The sequence below is a fragment of the Oncorhynchus tshawytscha genome, linkage group LG05 (assembly GCF_018296145.1).
Source record: "Oncorhynchus tshawytscha isolate Ot180627B linkage group LG05, Otsh_v2.0, whole genome shotgun sequence".
NCBI classification, from domain to species: domain Eukaryota; kingdom Metazoa; phylum Chordata; class Actinopteri; order Salmoniformes; family Salmonidae; genus Oncorhynchus; species Oncorhynchus tshawytscha.
The window spans coordinates 71,129,306-71,151,410 of NC_056433.1; the positions used below are offsets into that span (position 1 = coordinate 71,129,306).

At 43.0% G+C, this 22,105-nt stretch overlaps 1 protein-coding gene across 6 annotated transcripts; it reads right to left on the minus strand.

Annotated features, from left to right (window-relative positions):
- Window positions 1-1,701: 1,701 nt before the first annotated feature.
- LOC112251304 (leukocyte elastase inhibitor) lies at window positions 1,702-20,300 on the minus strand. Of its 6 annotated transcripts, none has more exons than XM_024422223.2 (7): window positions 20,165-20,300; window positions 5,723-5,901; window positions 4,875-5,012; window positions 4,046-4,163; window positions 3,584-3,726; window positions 3,117-3,284; window positions 1,702-2,282 (listed from the first exon to the last, which is right to left on the minus strand). In XM_024422223.2, the coding sequence occupies exons 2-7, from the start codon at window positions 5,885-5,887 to the stop codon at window positions 1,875-1,877; spliced, it is 1,140 nt and encodes a 379-aa protein (XP_024277991.1). In that variant the 5' UTR covers window positions 5,888-5,901; window positions 20,165-20,300; the 3' UTR covers window positions 1,702-1,874. The 6 variants fall into 6 exon arrangements, with proteins under 6 accessions (XP_024277991.1, XP_024277989.1, XP_024277993.1 ...); XM_024422221.2 differs by lacking the exon at window positions 20,165-20,300 and adding an exon at window positions 7,276-7,410; XM_024422225.2 differs by lacking the exon at window positions 20,165-20,300 and adding an exon at window positions 7,283-7,388.
- Between the last annotated feature and the right edge of the window lie 1,805 nt (window positions 20,301-22,105).

Here is a 22,105-nt window from a genome sequence, read left to right on the forward strand (position 1 = left end):
GAGGACACCAAGCGAGCACCTGGTAAATGTAGTCTCTTATGGTCAATCTTCCAATGATATGCCTACAAATACGTCACAATGCTGCAGACACCTTGGGGAAATGACAGAAAGTGTAAGCTCATTCCTGGCGCATTCACAGCCATATAAGGAGACATTGGAACACAGCGCATTCAAAATCTGGGGCATTTCTTGTTTGAAATGTCATCTTGGTTTCACCTGTAGCATCAGTTCTGTGGCACTCACAGATAATATCTTTGCAGTTTTGGAAACGTCAGAGTGTTTTCTTTCCAAAGCTGTCAATTATATGCATAGTCGAGCATCTTTTCGTGACAAAATATCTTGTTTAAAACGGGAACGTTTTTTTTATCCAAAAATTAAAAGAGCGCCCCCTATATCGAAGAAGTTAACTAAGTCATAGGCCCACCCCAAGAGCACAGACATTGAACTGGCGTCATGGGACAGCCCTTTCCTACTTTTCTGGATACAACCCCACCTTGGGAATTTCCCTTCAGACCAAGCTACCTCGATTACCGAGAGGGCTAATGTTTGAGTAGAGACCATGCATTCCTTGTTGCTGAATTCTTAACCATACCACGTGGTTAAACTCTGAGACTATCGATACCGACAGAATAAGAGCAACTATTCGATACTAATTAATTGTCTGCAGCTAGGAATTCTGTACCATTGCGAAGACCTACAACCGCCGAAACATCTATCTATAAGAACATTTCTGAATGTTACTCTGAAGTATCTATTCTAACCAAAGACTCCAGGGCCACAGAGAATCTCGGTTGAACTCGCCAACAGAAAAGGACGATTCCAACAGAGACCACGACGACACGCTGGGGGTAAATATATATTTTGATTGGAATTATTCCTGAATGAGTGAGCGTTCATGTGCAAAGGATTAGCATTTCAATTTTTATAATTATCAACTGTGTCGTGTCTTTTGTCTTTCACGCCCTTCAGTCCCTTTGTCTACCAAGCCGCCATACCGATTTAGCCCACTAGGGCACATCCCCTATTATTTCCCTGTAACCATATCTGCTTTGTTTGTTTGTGCATTTCTGTGATTAGTTAGTTAATAAATAAATCATTGAGACAATTGATGTATGGATGATTCATAGTGAAGATTGGGTTCGTGCAGATAACCAACAATTTACGACGTTTGGAATGAGACCAACGTGAGGTAAAGAATAATTAATTAGAATACTAATTGATCAGATATTAAAATATCTGAAAGTTATATTAGGAAAATTGTAACTTTGTAATCTGAAGATTTTCCTTGGTGCCCCGACATCCTAGTTAATTACATTTACATGATTAGTTTAATCACTTAATAATAATTAGAGAATTGATTTGATAATCTAACAGTCTTAATTTTAATGATGCCAAAGACACGACATAGTGCATCTGTAAAAGTTTGTGAGAGTCTTAGGGGCCAAGCCAAATTTCTTTAGCCTCCTGAGGTTGGGGGATTGATTCCCAGCCAAGTCATTCCAAAGACTGTAAAAATGGTACCCGGTGCGTCTCTACTTGGCACTCAGCATTAAGGAGATAGATTGGGGTAAGGCCCTGTATACACTAGATTTTAGCACTCCCATCTATCTGGGCTCGAACCATCCAGTTTAAAATCTCAGAACCATAACAATGTTTAAGGGAACTAAGGTCACACACAATGATACTGTCCAAACAGACAAGTCATTTAGACATTCTCCTTTATTTGGTTTTATAGTGGATTAAATCAAGTGCTAATGGAAATAGCTACCTGGCTAAATATGGCACATTTACAGAAATGTTCATTGATGTTAAATGCCCCTGTCAAATAATTGTTGTAAATTATGTTAAATCCTCTACTAGTTTTAACTACTATTCTACTGAGGAGAGGAGAACCTCCCAAGGAAGAGGATGCTTTTGGTCTTATTGTGCCTGATGAAGAAGAGGAAGGGGTGATCAGCCGTGAAGTGTTCCTCTCGGAACATACAGAACGCTATCATCCCAGCAGTGGCGGCTGCAGCCTCCGTCCCCTCCTCGTTCACCTCCACAAAGGCCTTATGGGCCACCGTAGACAGGAAGAGCCCCCCCTTCCCATTCATCCCAGACAGGTCGGCCATGCCCCCGACGAACACATCCTTCATGCCCATCTGGACCAGGGGATCATTCAGCTCGTAGTCCTCCTCCAGTTTGAACTTGGGCAGATAAACTATGATGTCCGTGCCTGTGTCCATGTTGGACCTGGTGGTCCACTCGTCCAGTTTCTCCATGGTCAGCTCGCTCTCCAGCTAAATGGCACACAGAGTTAAAGCACAGTCAATATAGTGAAAAAGAGTAGCGTTGAAACACAGTTAAAACACAGTCAGTATATAGAATAAGTAGCATTGACAACACTCCATACATCAGATGATAAATGATACTGTAGTCGTGTTTTCCGGGTAGGCTGCTGAAAACACGACTACAGTATCATTTATCATCTGATGTATGGAGTGTTGTCAATGCTACTTATTCTATATACTGACTGTGTTTTAACTGTGTTTCAACGCTACTCTTTTTCACTATATTGACTGTGCTTTAACTCTGTGTGCCATTTAGCTGGAGAGCGGGTAGGCTGCTGAAAACACGACTACAGTATCATTTATCATCTGATGTATGGAGTGTTGTCAATGCTACTTATTCTATATACTGACTGTGTTTTAACTGTGTTTCAACGCTACTCTTTTTCACTATATTGACTGTGCTTTAACTCTGTGTGCCATTTAGCTGGAGAGCGGGTAGGCTGCTGAAAACACGACTACAGTATCATTTATCATCTGATGTATGGAGTGACCCAAGTATACAAGCCTGACCCAAGTATACATCTAGTGGCAAATGATGCGCAAAAAATGCTGACTTGCATTGGTTTTGGGCCACATATTCTAAAGCGTTAGCATTTGGATTCAAAACCAAAGCATGGATTGCTGTCATACCTTGTCAATTGGCTGCTTACAGGGTAAGGAAACCAGTGTCTTGTAGTGTAGGAAACAGAGGGACAGGGAAGGGAAACCTGGTCGCTGGTGTGAAAGACAAACACCCCACGCATCAATCAACTATGCAGTTATAGGAGGCTGTGTACAGTATACCTTCACGAGAGGATCAGATCCGTCAGTGGCCTCCTCAGGCAGCAGGACAAACATACTGAGCTCCTCGTCCACATAGGGAAGCTCCACGATCTGGAGGTTGTAGTCTGGGACATAGTTAAAGGGGAACTTCTTTATCTGGTGCATCATCTGAACTGGCTTGCTCTCACTCTGAAAAAACAGATTATTATAGACAAGGAGAATGAGTTCATCTGAACCATATAACTCCCAATAGGCCTATACAGTATAACTTGAAAGTTTGTTTGGCCTCTTGGATGACGCATAAATGTGTCAAACTTGTGCCTGTACCACTGCTAAAAAAAAGGCCCATGTGAAGCGAATCATTTGGTTTTAAATAGAACCATATCTTCTAGCAGTTTAGTATATAATCCTATTATACAGTAAATCATTATATTATAATTCCATTACTGAGCATAAATATCTATCTAAATATTACTGCCAATATCTACCTGGTTTATTTTGAAGGTCATCTCTTTGGTGTCTTTCTGGTCAAATCTGTTCAACCAGTTTCCTTTGAAGTAGATGGCATTGACTAGAGCCAGCCTTGTCAAACCACTGACTGTCCCTTGCTTCAGCAGATCTTTGATTTTATCTGTAAACGCACACACGTTCACGCACACACACACACACACACACACTTAAACAAACTAAACCCAAAGCAGCTCTGAAACCAGAGGTCCCATCTGGCTTTAATGCTGTCGGTAGGCATAGACGGATTTATTCATCACATGTTCAGTTCCATGTTAGCTGATCCTGGTTACAGATCTGATAGTTGCTGTTTTTTAATCTAGTATGTGTTAAGTGTATGTTGTTGCATTTTTGGTGTCCCCTCCAATGTATTGCACTACACATTTCCCAGCTGGGATAATACATGTGATTGGTTAACTGATTGATATAGTAAATGATGATACTTTCCGTCTGCTGCTCCACCCAGCTGTTGATCTGTCCTCTGGTCTCCTCTGCTGCTCCGAGGAAGTCCACTGCCTTCATATCTGCACCGTAGAACTTCTGGGTGGATTCTAAGAACTCCTACATCAGAGTGAAACAGTTCAATAAAAGTAAAGAGAAGTACAGTATAACGTCTGGGTGGATTCTCAGACAGCAGACAGTAATAGCACAGTCCGTCTCAATAAAACCATTTTCGCACAGGACTAGTATTATTAGAGAACGTTGGGTATGTCATTATTACCCCTGTATGCCTGTAAATGTAATAAGATTGTATAGATTAGTAGAATGTCTGGGTGGATTCTAAGAACTCCTATGGCAGAGTGAAACGGTTCCATAAGATTAACTAGCCTCATGTATGCAGATGTATAGTTAAGCATTAAAACCTGAGGGGGGTTATATGGCCAATATATCACAGCTAAGGGCTGTTCTTAGGCACAACACAACGCTAAGTGCCTGGATACCTCCCTTGCCATGGTATATTGGCCATATACCACAAACCCCTGAGGTGCCTTATTACTATTATAAACTGGTTACCAATGTAATTAGAGCAGTAAAAATACATGTTTTGTCATAACTGGTCTGAAATACCACAGCCGTCAGACAATCAGCAAACAGGGCTCGAACCATCCAGTTTAAAATCAATAGTAAAAATGTATTCATTGATTGATAATATAATAGCAAAAGTCTGATTTGCAGGTATTTTGTCCAATGCTATACTGAAGCAAAATGAAAGAGAACACATGTAAAGGGACTGTTACTTGCATAAATAGTATAGTTTATAGTGAAACTCACGGTCAGGAAGTTGCAGGTCTTCTCTCCATACAGGCGATTGGCCAGTTTCAGGATGTAAGTTGCAGAGGGAGAGTTGATATCTGCATTGAGTGTCTGGAAATCTGTGTGAATGTCTTTGGTGAAGTTGAATGACAGAGCCTGGGGAAGATTCAGAGAGAAGAAAGATGATTCTAATGATGACATTGATGATAATAGTGATGATTATAGCAATGATAATGAATAAAGCTTCGACTGTGTACATAAAAGGTAAAAGAGTGCAGAGTACCTTTCAAATACAAACAGACAGTCCTGATGCCATGTACGCTACTGTGGATTTACAGCATTGCTTGGATTCTGACTGACTGAGGGTGTGCTTCCCAAATGGCAAGCTATTTCCTCCATTGTGCACTTATTTTGACCAGGGGCAGTTTCCCAAAAGCCGCTTAAGGCTAAGTTCATTGTTAGAATGGTTATAAAGATGAACTTAGCCTTAAGATGCCTTTGGGAAACCGGGTCAAAAGTAGTGCACTACATAAGGAATAGGGTGCGATTTGGGGCGCAGGAGGGAGTAACCTGTGGGTTTATAGCCCTCTCCATGGTTACTATGTTGCTGTGTGTTCCCAGAGGTATAAACTGCTGTCCTACAGTCTAAAGTACAAGCCGAGCAGCTCTAATCAGTTTGTATTCTACATATAGACACACACCCTGTCACGTTATCAGATGTCTGGAGAATAGGCCTAATGAGTACAAAGCTTCATGTTACCTACTATAAGGGTGTGTATATATATATATATATATATATATATATATATATCTATCTATCTATCTATCTATCTATCTATGTAAGTGTGTTTTTCTCTGTGTATTACCTTTGCCATCTGAGCAGCTGTGTCTCTTTTAGCCCCCAGGTAGACCATGGCCAGAGCTGAGCTGATACTGAATGGGGAGATGAAGATATTCCCTGTGTTGGTCTGACCCAGAGTGTGGTACAGCTCCAAGGCAAAGGCTGTGTTAGAGCTGCTGAGAGATGCCATGGCTGATGACTGGTCTGCCGGAGAACGGACGAAAGCAATGTTTGACATATGCAGTGGTGTAAAGTACTTAGGTAAAAAATACTTTAAAATACCCCCAAAAACTACATAAGAAGTATCTGTACTTCACTATTTACATGTTTGACTACTTATACATTCCTTAAGAAAATAGGGTACTTTTTTACTCCATACATTTTCCCTGGCACCAAAAAGTACACATTACATTTTGAATGCTTAGCAGGACAGGGAAATAATCTAATTCACACACTTATCAACCAAACATCCCTGGTCATCCCTACTGCCTCTGTTCTGACAGACTCACTTAACACATGATTCGTTTATAAATTATGTCTGAATGTTGGAGTGTGCCCATGGCTATCAGTAAATAAATAAAAAACAAGTAAATGGTGCCGTTTGGTTTGCTTAAAATAAGGAATAAAAAAGTATTTATACTTCTACTTTTGATACTTAGGTATATTTTAGCAATTACATTTGATACTTCGGTACATTTTAAACCAAATACTTTTAGACTTTTACTCAAGAGTATTTTACTTGAGTCATTTTCTATTAAGATATCTTTACTTTTACTCAAGTATCACAGTTGTTCCACCACTGGACATATGCAGACTAGTCGGACACTGATTTGAATGTGACAATAATAATTTTTGCGGCATCTTTAGTGAAAGATCTTTTGGGGTCTGTCATCACATCTCATACAGGAAATAAAAGTTTTGCTCCTAATCATATTCTCTTTAGTTTGCACTGTATATCCTACTCAATGACATTGGCAATAGTGAAATGGCGATGGTAGAATGTAATCATCAATTTTAATTCGGCACTATGTGATCGCATATCAATTGCTATAGAAAAGATACAATCGGCAGGCAAAATATCCATAAAACGCCTATATTATTCTAGTCGGGGGCAACCAGGAAGCAGAGGATAATGTAACTAAAAAGATAAACTGCTGAAAACAAAACTTGAGCCTTCAAATCTCACAAATGTGTGTTGTTTTTTGGATTAGAAAAAAAGTATATAGACCAACCCTTCTGCTTCTCTCTGTGTGAAAAGATCGAAAACGCGCAATTCCAGTGAAAGAAACAAAAACAGAAGTAAAGACCGAAACTACCCCTTACTCCTGAGATAACTACAAAAAAAAGCGCTGTGAATATGCCGCATTATCCCAAATCATTTAGCGCGTCTTTTATATATCATACTCACTGCTCTACTTGTGCAATAAAACCGGGTGGGGACTTGGCCTTCAGCCCACTGCCCACATGGGTTCTCGAGGTGGGGACTGGACAGGCTTGTCCTGAATTACATGCTACCTTTGCGGAAGTCAGTTCGTCTATTGATAAATGACATGTATTTCTCACCAGGCTACTACTTACTACCTACTGGACGTGTGTTCCTCTGGAAAATCAACCCTACAGACATATAGGCCAAAGATGATTGATAAATGAAGATGTCCCACTTTTCTTCTTCTTCTTCTTTGGGATTTTGTTGGCGGCTCGCGTCTCCTTTAAGGTGCATACACCGCCAACTACTGTACTGGAGTGTGAGGCCATTCATGGCCTACCTACATTAAATTCTTCGTGAAAAGGTACAATAAAATTGGAGAAAAGGAAAACGGACTTGCCTAGTTACATAAAGGTTAAATAAATAAAAACTGGACTAGAATCATGCTTTACATCCTCGGACCGAGGTGGTCCTCATTGCAGAAACTTCATCCTCACTCTCGCCAGGTTCCAAATCTGAGCTACTGGAATTACGTATCCCTCTTTGCAGTTGACGCCAACCTTCCTTTCCACACTGCTACACTGCACCTGCCGCCACATCTAATTCATCTTCACTCTCGTCCCTCTCCATTTCTTCAAGTTCTTCCAAAAGTTCTGTGAAACCCCTGGTTCCATATTTTCTCAACCATTTCTGCTGTTCTCCTTTTTGTCTTGTACATCATCTTCTTTCACCAGATCTTTTAGAAGACCTGTGTAATCCCCCACTCCATGTTTATTCATAATATGCTCCACTTTCTTCCTTATGTCCTTTTCTCCAATCGCTCCCGTTCTCCAAACATTTCTCCCTGTGCAATCTCTCCAACGCCCACCCCTTGTCTTGAGCACGCGCAGCCATAAAAGGTTACAGTTCACTGCTATTTGTGGAATCAGATGTCCCACTCAAACCGTAAAATGGATGGGTTGCGGCCCGGGTGGCTCTGCCATTGGCACCAATCAATGTTGTATATAGATCTATCTATAAATAATGGGGCCAATGTGTGACATTGGGATCAACATTTCATAATGGTTTGAAACAAAAATGAAAAGGATTTTCATACATTTCTAGATGTACTTAGAGGAATAAAAGTGAATATATGCAAATTGGCACATAACTCCACCTATACAACATAGGCCTTGGACTAGACATCTTTATGCAGGGTTCATAAAGACATTGGCTTGCCAAATTCAAGGACTTTCAGGGACTGCATCATTTCTATAATTGTACATAGGGCATAGTATAGAACCCCCCCTCCAAAAAAGCATGCAATAAGTGTCCAAAAAGTAGGCCATCACCACTAAGAATAATGAGCGGTAGAGCGTAAAAATAATCTGTCCTTGGTTGCATCACTCACTACCGAGTTCCAAACTGCCTCTGGAAGCAGCGTCAGCACAACAACTGTTAGGCGGGAGCTTCCTTAAATGGGTTTCCATGGCCGAGCAGCGACACACAAGCCTAAGATCACCATGCGCAATGCCAAATGTCAGCTGGAATGGTGTAAATCTCGTCGTTATTGGACTCCGGAGCAGTGGAATTGCATTCTCTGGAGTGATGAATCACGCTTCTCTATCTAGCAGTCAGACAGACAAACATGGGTTTGGCGGATGCCAGGAGAACGCTACCTGCCCGAATGCATAGTACCAACTGTAAGGTTTGGTGGAGGAGGAATAATGACATTTAGACAATTCTGTGCTTCCAACTTTGTGGCAACAGTTTAGGGAAGGCCCTTTCCTGTTTCAGCATGACAATGCCCCCGTGCACAAAGCAAGGTCCATACAGAAATGGTTTGTCGAGATCAGTGTCAAAGACCTTGACTGGCCGGCATCTGGTGGAAAGCCTTCCCAGAAGAGTGGAGGCATTAATAGCAGCAAAGGGGGAGCCAACTCCATACTAATGCCCATGGTTTTGGAATGAGATGTTCGACTAGCAGGTGTCCACATACTTTTGGTCATGTAGTGTACGGTAGCCTATACATCTTACATATGTAGCATGCACAGCATATCAAACAAACAAAACACAGACAGGCAGTTAATATTGATTTAAGGTAATTTTTTCATCATCATTGCAAACATTGGCTAAACAGGGGGCAGCCTGCTGGCGTTATGGCAGCTTAACTATAAAGATTACATGCACAGAACATGATTCAGATACTTAGATTAGAGTAAGACGTTTCCAGAAGTGTGGGACGGGGCCAAATGCCGTATTTGTAGCCTCAGCCCTTTCAAATAGTGGGGGAGTGCCAAGATGGAGGCGCGATGGCTTGAAAACACAGCACCCCTTGTCTGTCATCCAGTTTATACATAAATCATCAGCTCCAATGCATTAGCTAACAAGCTCTCACATTCTCACTTCAGATTTAGACTTTCATCCATGTTTCTCAAACGTCAGATTTCGAAGGTGTTCCAAACGTCAAATTTCTAAGTGTTAGGTTACTTCTCTTTATCCTTCCAATGTTAAATTTAGGTATTAACTCCAAATTCTTAAGATTAGGCATTAACTCTGAATGGTTGAGGTAATCTAAAACAACTTTCTATCGTTGGATTAGAACATGCAACCTTTGTAACCGGAGGCAGATGCTTACACCCAAAAGTCATCTCTGCCCACATTACCTTAACAAAGCCAAAGCCTACTTGAAGGTAACAGCGCTCACTGTCGCCCCAGTGGCCGGTTTCCATGTCATCTCCCGACATCCTGAGACGTGGATGAACGTCAAATACTGACTTGTATCACAGATGACCTGTCTTGGATGAGCATCTGTGTCTGGTCTGCTTAGTTAACTGAACCAGAAATAAGGAGCGAGTGACATGTGTTGTTTCCTCTTCAGTCTCTGATTCAGATTATCCAAACAGGAGCCTCTTTCCTGAATATGGCCCAGGGAACAATTGACACCCAGCTTGAGTTTTTTATAGGGACATTCCAAAATGTTCAACCTTATATTCATTATCTCCAGGACCACCTCAACATCAGCATATGTGAAATGGTGGGCTTCTACGTTTTGTAGTGTGGGTCTTGACTTTTAAATGATTAACACATACACAACTTCATAGCAGTCAGAATAGACAGAAGTCATTGCCAGCCACACCTTGACAGAACCCACCATTACTGTGCAGCCAGGTGACTTTTGTCCCCTCTAGTTCCTGCCTCCTGCCTCCTTGTACACCCACACATAGGCGGCATGTGAGTTTCTGTCTCTGTCGTGTTTCGGTCTCCACCCTTTTCTTTCTTACCAGTCTCTCCAAAGGAGGTAACCTACGGCAACCAATGGAGAACAAACATGGCTGATTCTCTCTATCAATGCCTCGCCCCACCCTCCCTTTCCACCCACCTCTCTTTCCTCCCCTCTCTCCCGCCTCTCTCTCAGCTGAGGTCACTCTTGCTCTCCCACAGTACCGGAGCTCTCCAATAGACTCACTGTAGACCCGAAGGAAAATATACCAAAAAGGTTTTAGACTGTCAGGCCTCTTCAGGAATTAGGACTCAACACAGACACACAGTAGAGAAGGGGGAGAGGAGGGAGAGAGGAGGGGAGAGTTAGGAGGGAGGTAGAGAGAGAGCAAGAGAGGGAGATGAAGGGGAGGAGGGGAGAGTTAGGAGGGAGGTAGAGAGAGAGAGAGAGCAAGAGAGAGAAAGAGAGGGAGATGAAGGGGAGGAGAGGAGAGAGAGACAAGGGAGGCCAGAGGCAGCCAAACACAATCAATCATAACCCATGAAAATGTCAGTTGTGGTTTGCTAGAGTGATCAAGCTGAACTGAAGATGTTCCAAACCTGTCAGTAATTTCTGATATATTCCACGTTCCGTATTCTTACTCTGACTATTAAACACATACCACCCACAGTATAGAGAGACAGATGTGTTTAACTTTAAAATGTATCTCTTTCCTTGATATTTGTGACGACAACCCCCTATAGTGTCATTTCAAGATGTGTATACACGGACATGTCCACTAGAGGGAATCCTGTACAGAGTGTGATATGTATTGGTACACCTTGGACATGATGCATGAATGAGCCTCTGTCAGTCTACTGGGTCAAGATGGCCTGGTTCGTCCATTATACCTTTCAAAGACGATGGTCAGAATATTGTACATGAGCCCCTTACCCTTTATCAGTTAAGGGGGCAGGAGGTGCGTTCCTCTTAGAATTTGTGCAGACAGCGTACATTAACAAAACCCTCTGACTAAAGCGCAGCACATCCACATTACTGGTTCGCGGGTCAACTGTTTGTTCACCCGCACCCCGCCCGCAATTGCTAATAACCCACCTGCGACCGTCCTACTACACGTGATAAAGTGAATATATGACGCCCGCACCCAACCCTAACCAGCAAATAAAATGCGCTGTAGGCCACAGACTGCATAATTATTTTTTGACAGGGGGTTCAGGATTTTTAGTTGTTGCCTGATTTAGATATGTTTCTGCATATAATTTCCAACATTTTGGTATGTTATTTGTTTGTCATCTTGTCTAGAATTAGATACACGCAGCTTCTCTTTTGTTATTATATGTTGCCCTAGAAGACTAAATAAACCCTTGCTCAATGTAATAGATCGATAGAATGAATAATTCAATCTAGTTGACAGTCAAGTTCTCTGTCATCTTTCGTGGAGCAAAGATGTTTAGGAACTGGGGAGAAAATGCAATAAAGCAACAAAAAAACGGGAAAGGGTTTCTGTGCAAAATGTCCAAATGACGTTTGACCGGTTGTAAGGAAAAATAAAGCTGTGAAAACGACCCAATGTGTTTCTGATAATATTTCAGTTCGGCTTCGATGCATATTTTATATGTTTGAAATACTATCAGCTTTTATTATACGTATATGATGAAGACAGCACCTTTACAGATGGTATCTAACTGAGCATTTCATTCTCTCAAGATGCAGAAATAAAGAAAACATATTTCTCCACTCCTGTTCCCAAGTCCAAATTTTGCCTACATTTGGTGTTTAATTTTACTGAAATAAATGATTAATTCTGCAGGAGTTATTATTAAGGCTATATCCCTATTTGTACTGGACTAGTATTAATAGAGAACGTTGGTTATGTATTAATTACCCCAGAATGTACGTTATTCCAGAGGCGCAATATTTTTTCAAGAGACATGTTGCGATTTTCAATTAATTCGCAAAGTCGATACATGTAGGTCCTATACATATAGTCTATGCGCAGCACTTCGTTCAATTTATCGAATCAATTATTGTTTTCTTGCTCAAACCGCGAGCAACACCTGTCAAATTCAGACATTTGGAAGACTTGAGTAAAGTTGGCAAACTATCCTGTGAGTAAAAGCAAGATAAGTGCTACAGACATCACATAGCTCGGGCAGGGTCCTTTGAAAAGAACAGCAGCTACACTACCACTGCAAAAATGGCCGTCAAAAGTTAAAAACTTTGAATGAATTTTGGGGATGTTATATTGAGAGGAACAATACTCACAATGGGGGATAAAATCAACTTCAGATAGGTGTATGTTGATAGCCTGATTCCAGATCTGTTTGTGATGTCTGAACGCATGACAATGAGTGACAAGGAGATGAAATGACAGACAGATCTGGGATCAGTCTAGTATGGTGGTGAGGAAACTACTGAAGGGTCAGGATATAAACACGATCCCATGTCCATTCTCGAAGAGTGTCTGACGTTTAGAAGCAGTCCTCATTGTTATTATGGCTTATGCATGACCCTGCTGTGATGCATACAGTTCAAGCCTATCATAAGGTCATGTGGACAGCACCTGGGATTCTTCCTGGTTTTAGTTATTTAACTCCCAACGTGCTCTAACAGGGGACGTTTAGGGACACCCTGATCTGTGTCTCACACACACGCTTATAAGCTCCCATCACAAATGACTAAACAAATGAAGGCCTACAGATTAGTCTATTCCCTAAAGCCTGGCGATCAGGCTGCTGTAGAGTTGACACAATGCTGTGACACCACGAGACACAGGTTGTGTCTCAAATGGCACCCCCTTCCATACATAGGGTATTACGTATGACCAGGGACCATAGGACTCTGGTCAAAAGTAGTGCACTATGTAGGGAAGAGGGTGCCATTTGAGATACACAGCGAGGGAATAAAAGACTAAATCAGGTAGTAGGCTAGGTAGTGGAAGAAAACACACCTACTTCAAACCACCAACAAAACGTTTCCTTGAAAGAGAATAAACAAGTACATGATGATCAGTTTGTTACAGAATAACAGTGAAAGAGTTAAGATAAAGCCAAGCTCCAGGACAGCTTACCTGTTCTGAACATCCGTCTGTAAGGAGAGGCTAGCCATCTATATTAGACCACAGGAAGGTTATTAGAGCTCTTGGACAGCTTACCTGTTCTGAACATCAGTCTGTAAGGAGAGGCTAGCCGTCTATATTAGACCACAGGAAGGTTATTAGAGCTCTATAGGGCAGCTTACCTGTTCTGAACATCAGTCTGTAAGGACAGGCTAGCCATCTCTATAATTGACCACAGGAAGGTTATTAGAGCTCCAGGACAGCTTACCTGTTCTGAACATCAGTCTGTAAGGAGAGGCTAGCCATCTCTATAATTGACCACGGGAAGGTTATTAGAGCTCTAGGACAGCTTACCTGTTCTGAACATCAGTCTGTAAGGACAGGCTAGCCCATCTATATAAGACCACAGGTAGGTTATTAGAGCTGGTTTAAGTTATCTGCACCAAGTGTGCGTGTGTGTTTGTGCCCACGTACGCGCTTATTTGTGTGTTACTGAATAGTGCTTGAGGTGAATAGTTCAGGATGGGTCACTGGACACTACAGCTCACCAAATGTTTATGGAATTAATCTCCCTAGAAGTGAATGTCCTCTTTACAAGAAACTGAATCAGGTGCTGCATGTTTGATACAACTGTTGAAATCTCTCTGGTGACAGGAGTGAGTTGTGTCCCAAATTGCATCCTTTTTCCTATGCAATACACTACTTTTCACCGGTTATAAAGGAAATAGTGTGCCATTGGGCCCTGGTCAAAAGTAGTGAACTATATAGAGAATAGGGTGCCATTTGGGACGTAGCCAGAGACAGGTGCCTGTGATGCCCGAGACCTCATCCTGCATTGGCAAAGTGACCGCCGTGTTTTTCTGTCACCTAGTGCACCACTGCCGTGGAGTGTCACTCAGAATTCTGTGCCCATGCATCAAAACGCTTAGTCTAACCTCAGTCAACGGATTCAGTGAAAACGATACACACTCTTTCACCACAGAATCACAAAGGCTAAATTTGAAGTTCATATCGGATGATGTCAGTGCAGACTAGTAGGCATTTCCTAACCAATAGTGGTGATCTCAACCACCAGCATCAAATAGCTGTGGCATATCAACACCTCACTTAAAGTGTCACACCAGTCTCCTTTTCACCTCACTTAACAAAGGCACATCTCAATAGGTGGTCCAGGTAAGTCATGACATAGCACCAGTGGGGCGGGGGCCTTTCTTCTTTTGTTCTCTATTGCTCCTCTAATGTTCCTCAAGCAAGGGGGAAGCCGATGACATCATGACTTCCCATCAAACCAACTCACTGAATGCCGTACTCCTTGAAGTTTGCAATATTTTTCTTCCCTTTAAAGTGTGTAATTTACTATATTTAGAGAAAGGGGATACCTAGTTGCACAACTGAATGCATTCAACTGAAATGTGTCTTCCGTATTTAACCCCTCTTAATCAGAGAGACAGGTGGTCTGCTTTTATGGACATTATCAACACCCAGGGAGCAGTTGTTGGGGGTGAACTGTACTGCTCAAGGCCAGAACAGCAGATTTCCCACCTTGCCAGCTTGAGGATTCAAACCAGTGACCTTTCGGTTACTGGCCGAACGCACTTAAGCGCTAAGCTACCTGCCGCCCTGGGATATCACTTCAACAGGAAAAGTTCAGAAATCACAGGAGGACGTCTTTAAAAGATGCCCTATCAAATTTTTGTATAATTTCAGCCAGTAGTTTTGAAAGTGGTGCTCACCAGCCAAAAGCGATCCCTGTTTTTTGTGTACTACATCATCCATTTCGTATGTTACAAATCCAATTTGTACTATATGTTACGAATTTGTTGTTCTCATGATCGTGGAGTGCATCTTTAACCACAGACAGACGGTATCAAAACACGTCTTATTTCACACCACAGATGATATCAAATCCCTGCATTTTGGTATTTGTGGAAGATAAACCTTAGTCCATGCATGCATGCACAAAACATTGCCCATGATGGTCAGACAGCTTTCACGCTCAGACTCAGCTCAGTGTATCCAACACACACACACACACACACACACACACTGCATCTTAGTGCTAGAGGCGTCACTACAGACCCTGGTTAGATTCCAGGCTGTATCACAGCCGGCCGTGATTGGGAGTCCCATAGGGCAGCGCACAATTGGCCCAGCGTCATCCAGGTTTGACCCGGGGTAGGCCATCACTGTTAACAAGAACTTGTTCTTAACTGACTTGCCTAGTTAAATAAAGGTTCAATAAAATACAAAATAGAACACACACACAGAGCTGTGACCTTCTGATAGATCCCACAGGAATCTTCTGATGGAGATTCCAGGCAAGATTAAGTACAACCACTAGCAAACTGTGTCAGGTTATACTGTCTTTCATCTGTCAACACACAGACAAACACACACACACACACTCCCATGCCCCCACGAACACACACACACACATTTACATTCAAATTCAGTGATTTATATAGTGCAGCAATGCAGACAGTTAACATGCCATCTCAGGTTCCACATGCATTCAGAATACCATACAGTTAATACGGAGATCTATAAATTGCTTGAACTAACTGTAGGCTACACAGCCCCAGCCAGACCTGCCCCTTGAGGGGCTCAGTGGCGCCTGCTGCTGGTGCTTCTTGTCTTGACTTAAACTGAATTGCTGTAGCCTAGGGTTGTTAAGCGGTCTAAGCTGCTGTCTCTGAAACACACACTGCTGCAGCGCGGGTTTGATTCTGGCACCCTACTATTTCAGCACAACTCCCCGATATCTTTCCTCTCTGTCTATCCTATCCAAGAAACAAAAAATACAAGGAGTGGGACAACTCCATGCCTTAAAAAACAAACATAATTGCTCTCTCAGAACTGGGCAACAAGGTTATAAGACTCTCTCCAATGAGTGTTCTCTAATGACCTGTATCATTTAAAGTGCTGTAGAGAAATTAAACCCATCTGACGTTGTAGCACTTGAAGACTAAACTTTTAAATTATTTAGAAGACATAAAAATACAAGACTTGTCATTCAGTAGAAACAGAAGACTTGTCATTCAGTAGAAACAGAAGACTTGTCATTCAGTAGAAACAGAAGACTTGTCATTCAGTAGAAACATAAGACTTGTCATTCAGTAGAAATATAAGACTTGTCATTCAGTAGAAATATAAGACTTGTCATTCAGTAGAAATATAAGACTTGTCATTCAGTAGAAATATAAGACTTGTCATTCAGTAGAAACAGTAGACGTATCATTCAGTAGAAACATAGGACTTATCATTCAGTAGAAACAGAAGACTTGTCATTCAGTAGAAACATTAGACTTGTCATGAATATCATACCGTAGGTGTATCATTCAGGACAAATCCAAGTAGCGTAGCATATGATAAGCATGACACCTTACAGGACTACTATACACAGAGCCTCATGTAATACTACAGGATGCCACTATAACGGGTACTAATTAACATTGGGCTATCTTTAGTCCGACCACAAAGGCAAACATTTATCTCAGTGCCAAACGCAGGGGCCCGGAGAACAGCACTGCTAAACACTGTTGGGTTGGAACAGACAACAGATCTGTCTGTCAGAGAGAGACAGAGTTGATAAAGGCTAGTGTTACGAAAACAGCGAGAGATAGAGAGAGAGTGATAGAGGACATGAAGAGGGGGGTGCAGAGAGAAAGAAAGAGACAGAGAAAGAGGTGTGTGAGAGAAAGAGAGAAAGTAGAGATATTTAGAAAGATAGGCAGGTGTATGCATGTGTGAGCATGGGAGAGAATGGAGAGATAGAGGTGAAGGAAGAATATATAGATTAACAGACATGGGGGGTTAGAGCAGTGAGTGCCAGTGACCCTTGGGGTTAGAGGTTGTCCAGCTGGACCATAAAAGTACTGAATATACCGAGGCCAGGTGGAGGGGGCCTTTCCACTCATAGCTTTATGAGCAACCATTAACCTTATGGGTAAACCTTATGGGTGTTCTTATGGCCAACTATCCTGCACCCATTACACATAAACCATGACCTATAGAGAAGCAATGTGTGGGTAAAATCAATGGGAAAGCCAAGCCAGAATAAAAAGCCAAATTACATATACTACAGTTCAAAAGTTTGGGGTCACTTAGAAATGTGCTAGTTTTTGAAAGAAAAGCAATTTGTTTGTCCATTAAAATAACATCAAATTGATCAGAAATACAGTGTAGACATAGTTAATGTTGTAAATTACTATTGTAGCTGGAAACGGCACGTTTTTTATGGAATATCTACATATGTGTACAGAGGCCCATTATCAGCAACCATCACTCCTGTGTTCCAATGGCACGTTGTGTTAGCTAATCCAAGTTTATAACTTTAAAAGGCTAATTGATCATTAGAAAACCCTTTTGCAATTATGTCACAGCTGAAAACGGTTGTTTAAAAGAAGCAATAAAATGGTCCTTCTTTAGACTAGTTGAGTATCTGGAGCGTCAGCATTTGTGAGTTCAATTATAGGCTCAAAATGGGCAGAAACAAAGACCTTTCTTCTGAAACTCGTCAATCTATTCTTGATATGAGAAACGAAGGCTATTCCATGCGAGAAATTGCCAAGGAACTGAAGAACTGGTACAACGCTATGTACCTCTCCCTTCACAGAACAGCGCAAACTGGCTCTAACCAGAATATAAAGAGGAGTGGGAGGCCCTGGTGCACAACTGAGCAAGAGGACATGTAAATTAGAGTGTCTAGTTTGAGAAACAGATGCCTCACAAGTCCTCAACTGGCAGCTTCATTAAATAGTACCGCAAAACACCAGTCTCAATGTCAATGTATGTATGACATTGTGGTTACAATAAAGAATGTATCCCATCATGCAAATGTTTCCTATTAGCAAGACAATAAACTTTTTATAGCCTGACTACTGTTGTGAAAATCCCTCATCTTGCAATGTATTTGATGCTTAAGTACTTTAAAGTGTTACATTTCTAACTCAAAGCAGCATTTCTTCATCAACATATTTATGTTTTAGTTAATCTTCTTGATCTTCTTCCTTTTGTTCTGTAGCCATTTTGATGCAATTCCTCAGGTGCCATGGTTGATTCGTCTGTTTAAATGACGTTATTGAACGTCTCGCCAGCTTTGATCAATGCCTGGGCATTGAACGCAAAGTTCTTTGTCAGACTAATCATTGGGCCGAATCTACAGAAGTGTACAAAACAGGCCTCCCGGGTGGCGCAGTGGTTAAGGGCGCTGTACTGCAGCGCCAGCTGTGCCATCAGAGTCCCTGGGTTCGCGCCCAGGCTCTATCGTAACCGGCCGCGACCGGGAGGTCCGTGGGGCGACGCACAATTGGCCTAGCGTCGCCCGGGTTAGGGAGGGCTTGGTCGGTAAGGGTGTCCTTGTCTCATCGCGCACCAGCGACTCCAAGTTGGCCAGGTGCACGGTGTTTCCTCCGGCGCATTGGTGCGGCTGGCTTCCGGGTTGGATGCGCGCTGTGTTAAGAAGCAGTGGGGCTTGGTTGGGTTGTGTATCGGAGGACGCATGACTTTCAACCTTCGTCTCTCCCGAGCACGTACGGGAGTTGCGATGAGACAAGATAGTAGCTACTACAACAATTGGATACCACAAAATTGGGGAGAAAAAGGGGTAAAATTAAAAAATATATATTTAAAAATAAAGAATAGTAAAAAGTGAACAAGTGAAAACACATCGTTAATTGTTCTGATAATTAAAAAATATATATATATATAAAACATATATTACCGAGCCTTTCCATAAGTCCACTCAAGTTTCTTCAACTGTCTTCTGTGATTAGAGCGATGTTGATGTTGATGATGCCAGCAGATTCCAGACTGCATTTTCCGATCGCCCATCATCTTCATTCATCAGTGAGTCAATGGCTTGAATAGTCATTGACTCACTCACACGTTGAAAAGGGAGAGGAATGAGATGGAGTCACAATCCATGCCAGGCACACCTGTGAGCCTTTCCTTTCCTCTCTGACAGGCAGACAGTACAGTACAGTACGTGGCGGGTTCGTCAGGTTTTCGGTTCACCCTGACATTTCCATTCCTCTTCTGACAACAGAACTTGACCAACTGCTCACCAGGCACAGCAAGGGCCGCCCGGACCGTTATGCTGTTCTGCTATTCCAAGGATGTGTAACCGAAAAGAGATACCACGAGTGGACACAGAATACATAGCCTTCCCACTGTGGATGTCTATTTCAGCACCATTAGGCGCTGCTCTGAGACAAGCATGGAGAAACAAAAATGTTCATATATTCCATGATATTCTTAAGACATGTGTTGACTGAATTAATATAAGCAAGTGATGTCTGCTAAATAATCAAGTTAGGTTTCTCCAGAAATAAATAGTTTTAAATAACAAACTGGCTTTATTTACAAATTAGTGAGAATGTCTCACCTCATGTTCAAGAATGGCCTTTTTCCTCACTCACTCTAGGTTAAATGAAAACAAATCTCCAAAATATCATTACTTTTTTAAACAAAGCAATTATTACTAATTAATTTAGAATTATATAAAAGTCCCTGGGATATTCAGAGATCATAATGTAAAATGCCCCTTAGATATTAATATAGAGTCCTCCAATCCTCTAAATGTAAATTGTTGGAGAGTCACATTATAAAAATATTTTTAGATATACTGTTAAAAATGGTGTAGGTCTTATTTAAAGAGCATATTGAAGTTAGAAGCAAAAGCCTACAACTATTTTAGCGTCGTTCCGTGCTGCACTTGTAATGAATACTCATAGAGAAAGTGTAGATTGATGCGCAAGAACGCAGCAGGTGTTGATTTTACCTTCATAGAAGGCAGGAATTGTGGTCACAGGCTGGCAATGGTCATACACAGGTAGGCAAACAGGCAGGTGAATCAAAACTAGGACTGAAGGCTATAACTGTTTTTCACAAATGAGCTAGGAAAAGGCTTCGTAGAGTCAAATCAAACATTACCTCACAAAGGCACAAACAGAATGAACTGAACTAAATAAGGAGCTGATGAGACCAGGTGAGTAACTAACACAGGTGAAATCAATGAACAAAAATGAAAGACAGGGATATGTTCAAGAACACAAAGAAACAGGGCTACGTTCCAGAACACAAAGAAACAGGGCTACTGTCACAATCGTTGTAAGAAGCGGACCAAAGCGCAGCGTGGTGTGAATGCATTATTTAATAGATGACAAAAACACGAAGTAAACTGTACAAAAACAATAAACAAATAACGACCGTGAAGCTATCATAAGAACTGAGCTGACACAAGCAACTAACAGACAATCACCCACAAACAACAGTGAAACCCAGGCTACCTAAGTAGCCTCTGATTGAGAACCATACTAGGCCGAAACATAGAAATCCCCAAATCATAGAAAAACAAACAGACTGCCCACCCCAACTCACACCCTGACCATACTAAATAATGACAAAACAAAGGAAATAAAGGTCAGAACGTGACAGTACACCCCCCCCCCAAGGTGCGGACTCCGGCCGCAAAACCTGAACCTATAGGGGAGGGTCTGGGTGGGCGTCTGTCCGCGGTGGCGGCTCTGGCGCGGGACGTGGACCCCACTTCAACACAGTCTTTCTCCGCCTCATTGTTCGCCTCCGTGGCATCCTAAACACGGCGACCTCGGACTGGAGACCCTAGAAATGGGTCCCGAATGGACGGGAGATTCCGGCAGCGCCGGGGTGAAGGCTGACTCCGGCAACGCCGGACAGGCGGGAGATTCCGGCAGCGCCGGGGTGAAGGATGACTCCGGCAGTGCCGGACAGGCGGGAGGCTCCGGCAGCGCTGGACTGAGGGGCTCTGGCGCATCTGGACTGAGGGGCTCTGGCGCCTCTGGACTGAGGGGCTCTGGCGCCTCTGGACTGAGGGGCGGAAGCTCTGGCAGCGCTGTAAGGAGGAGCTCTGTAGGGATGAGACGGAGAGACAGCCTGGTGCGGGGGACTGCCACCGGAGGGCTGGTGCGTGGAGGTGGTACTGGATAGACCGGACCGTGCAGGCGCACTGGAGCACTTGAGCACCGAGCCTGCCCAACCTTACCTGGTTGAATGTTCCCGGTCGCCCTGCCAGTGCGGCGAGGTGGAATAGCCCGCACTAGGCTGGCGAACCGGGGACACCATGCGTAAGGCTGGTGCCATGTACGCCGCCCCAGGAGACGCACTGGAGACCAGATGCGTAGAGCCGGCTTCATGGCACCTGGCTCGAGGCCCACTCTAGCCCGGCCGATACGAGGAGCTGGTATGGACCGCACCGGGCTATGCACCCGCACTGGGGACACAGTGCGCTCCACCGCATAACACGGTGCCTGCCCGGTCTCTCTCGCCCTCCGGTAAGCACAGGAAGTTGGCGCAGGTCTCCTACCTGGCTTCGCCATACTTCCTGTGTGCTCCCCCCCAATACATTTTTGGGGCTGCCTCTCGGGCTTCCTTGCCAACAGTGTTCCCTCGTATCGCCGGTTCCTCTCTCCGGCTGCCTCTGCTCTCCTAGCTGCCTCCACCTGTTCCCATGGGAGGCAATCCTTTCCCGCCAGGATCTCCTCCCATGTGTAGCAACCCTTGCCGTCCAAAACGTCCTCCCATGTCCAGTCCTCCTTGCGCTGCTCCTGCTGCCGCTGCCTGTCACCACGCCACTTGGTCCTGTTGTGGTGGGTGATTCTGTCACGATTGTCGTAAGAAGCGGACCAAAGCGCAGCGTGGTGTGAATGCATCACTTAATAGATGACAAAAACACGAAGTAAAC

Coding starts and splice junctions, on each gene's coding strand:
- LOC112251304 (XM_024422221.2), bottom strand. CDS start 7,321: ATGTCTGTAGGGTTGATTTTCCAGAGGAACACACGTCCAGTAGGTA. Junction 5,013..5,722: donor CAGCTGCTCAGATGGCAAAG/GTAATACACAGA, acceptor AATCTTCCCCAG/GCTCTGTCATTCAACTTCAC. Junction 3,285..3,583: donor TGACCTTCAAAATAAACCAG/GTAGATATTGGC, acceptor CTGTTTTTTCAG/AGTGAGAGCAAGCCAGTTCA.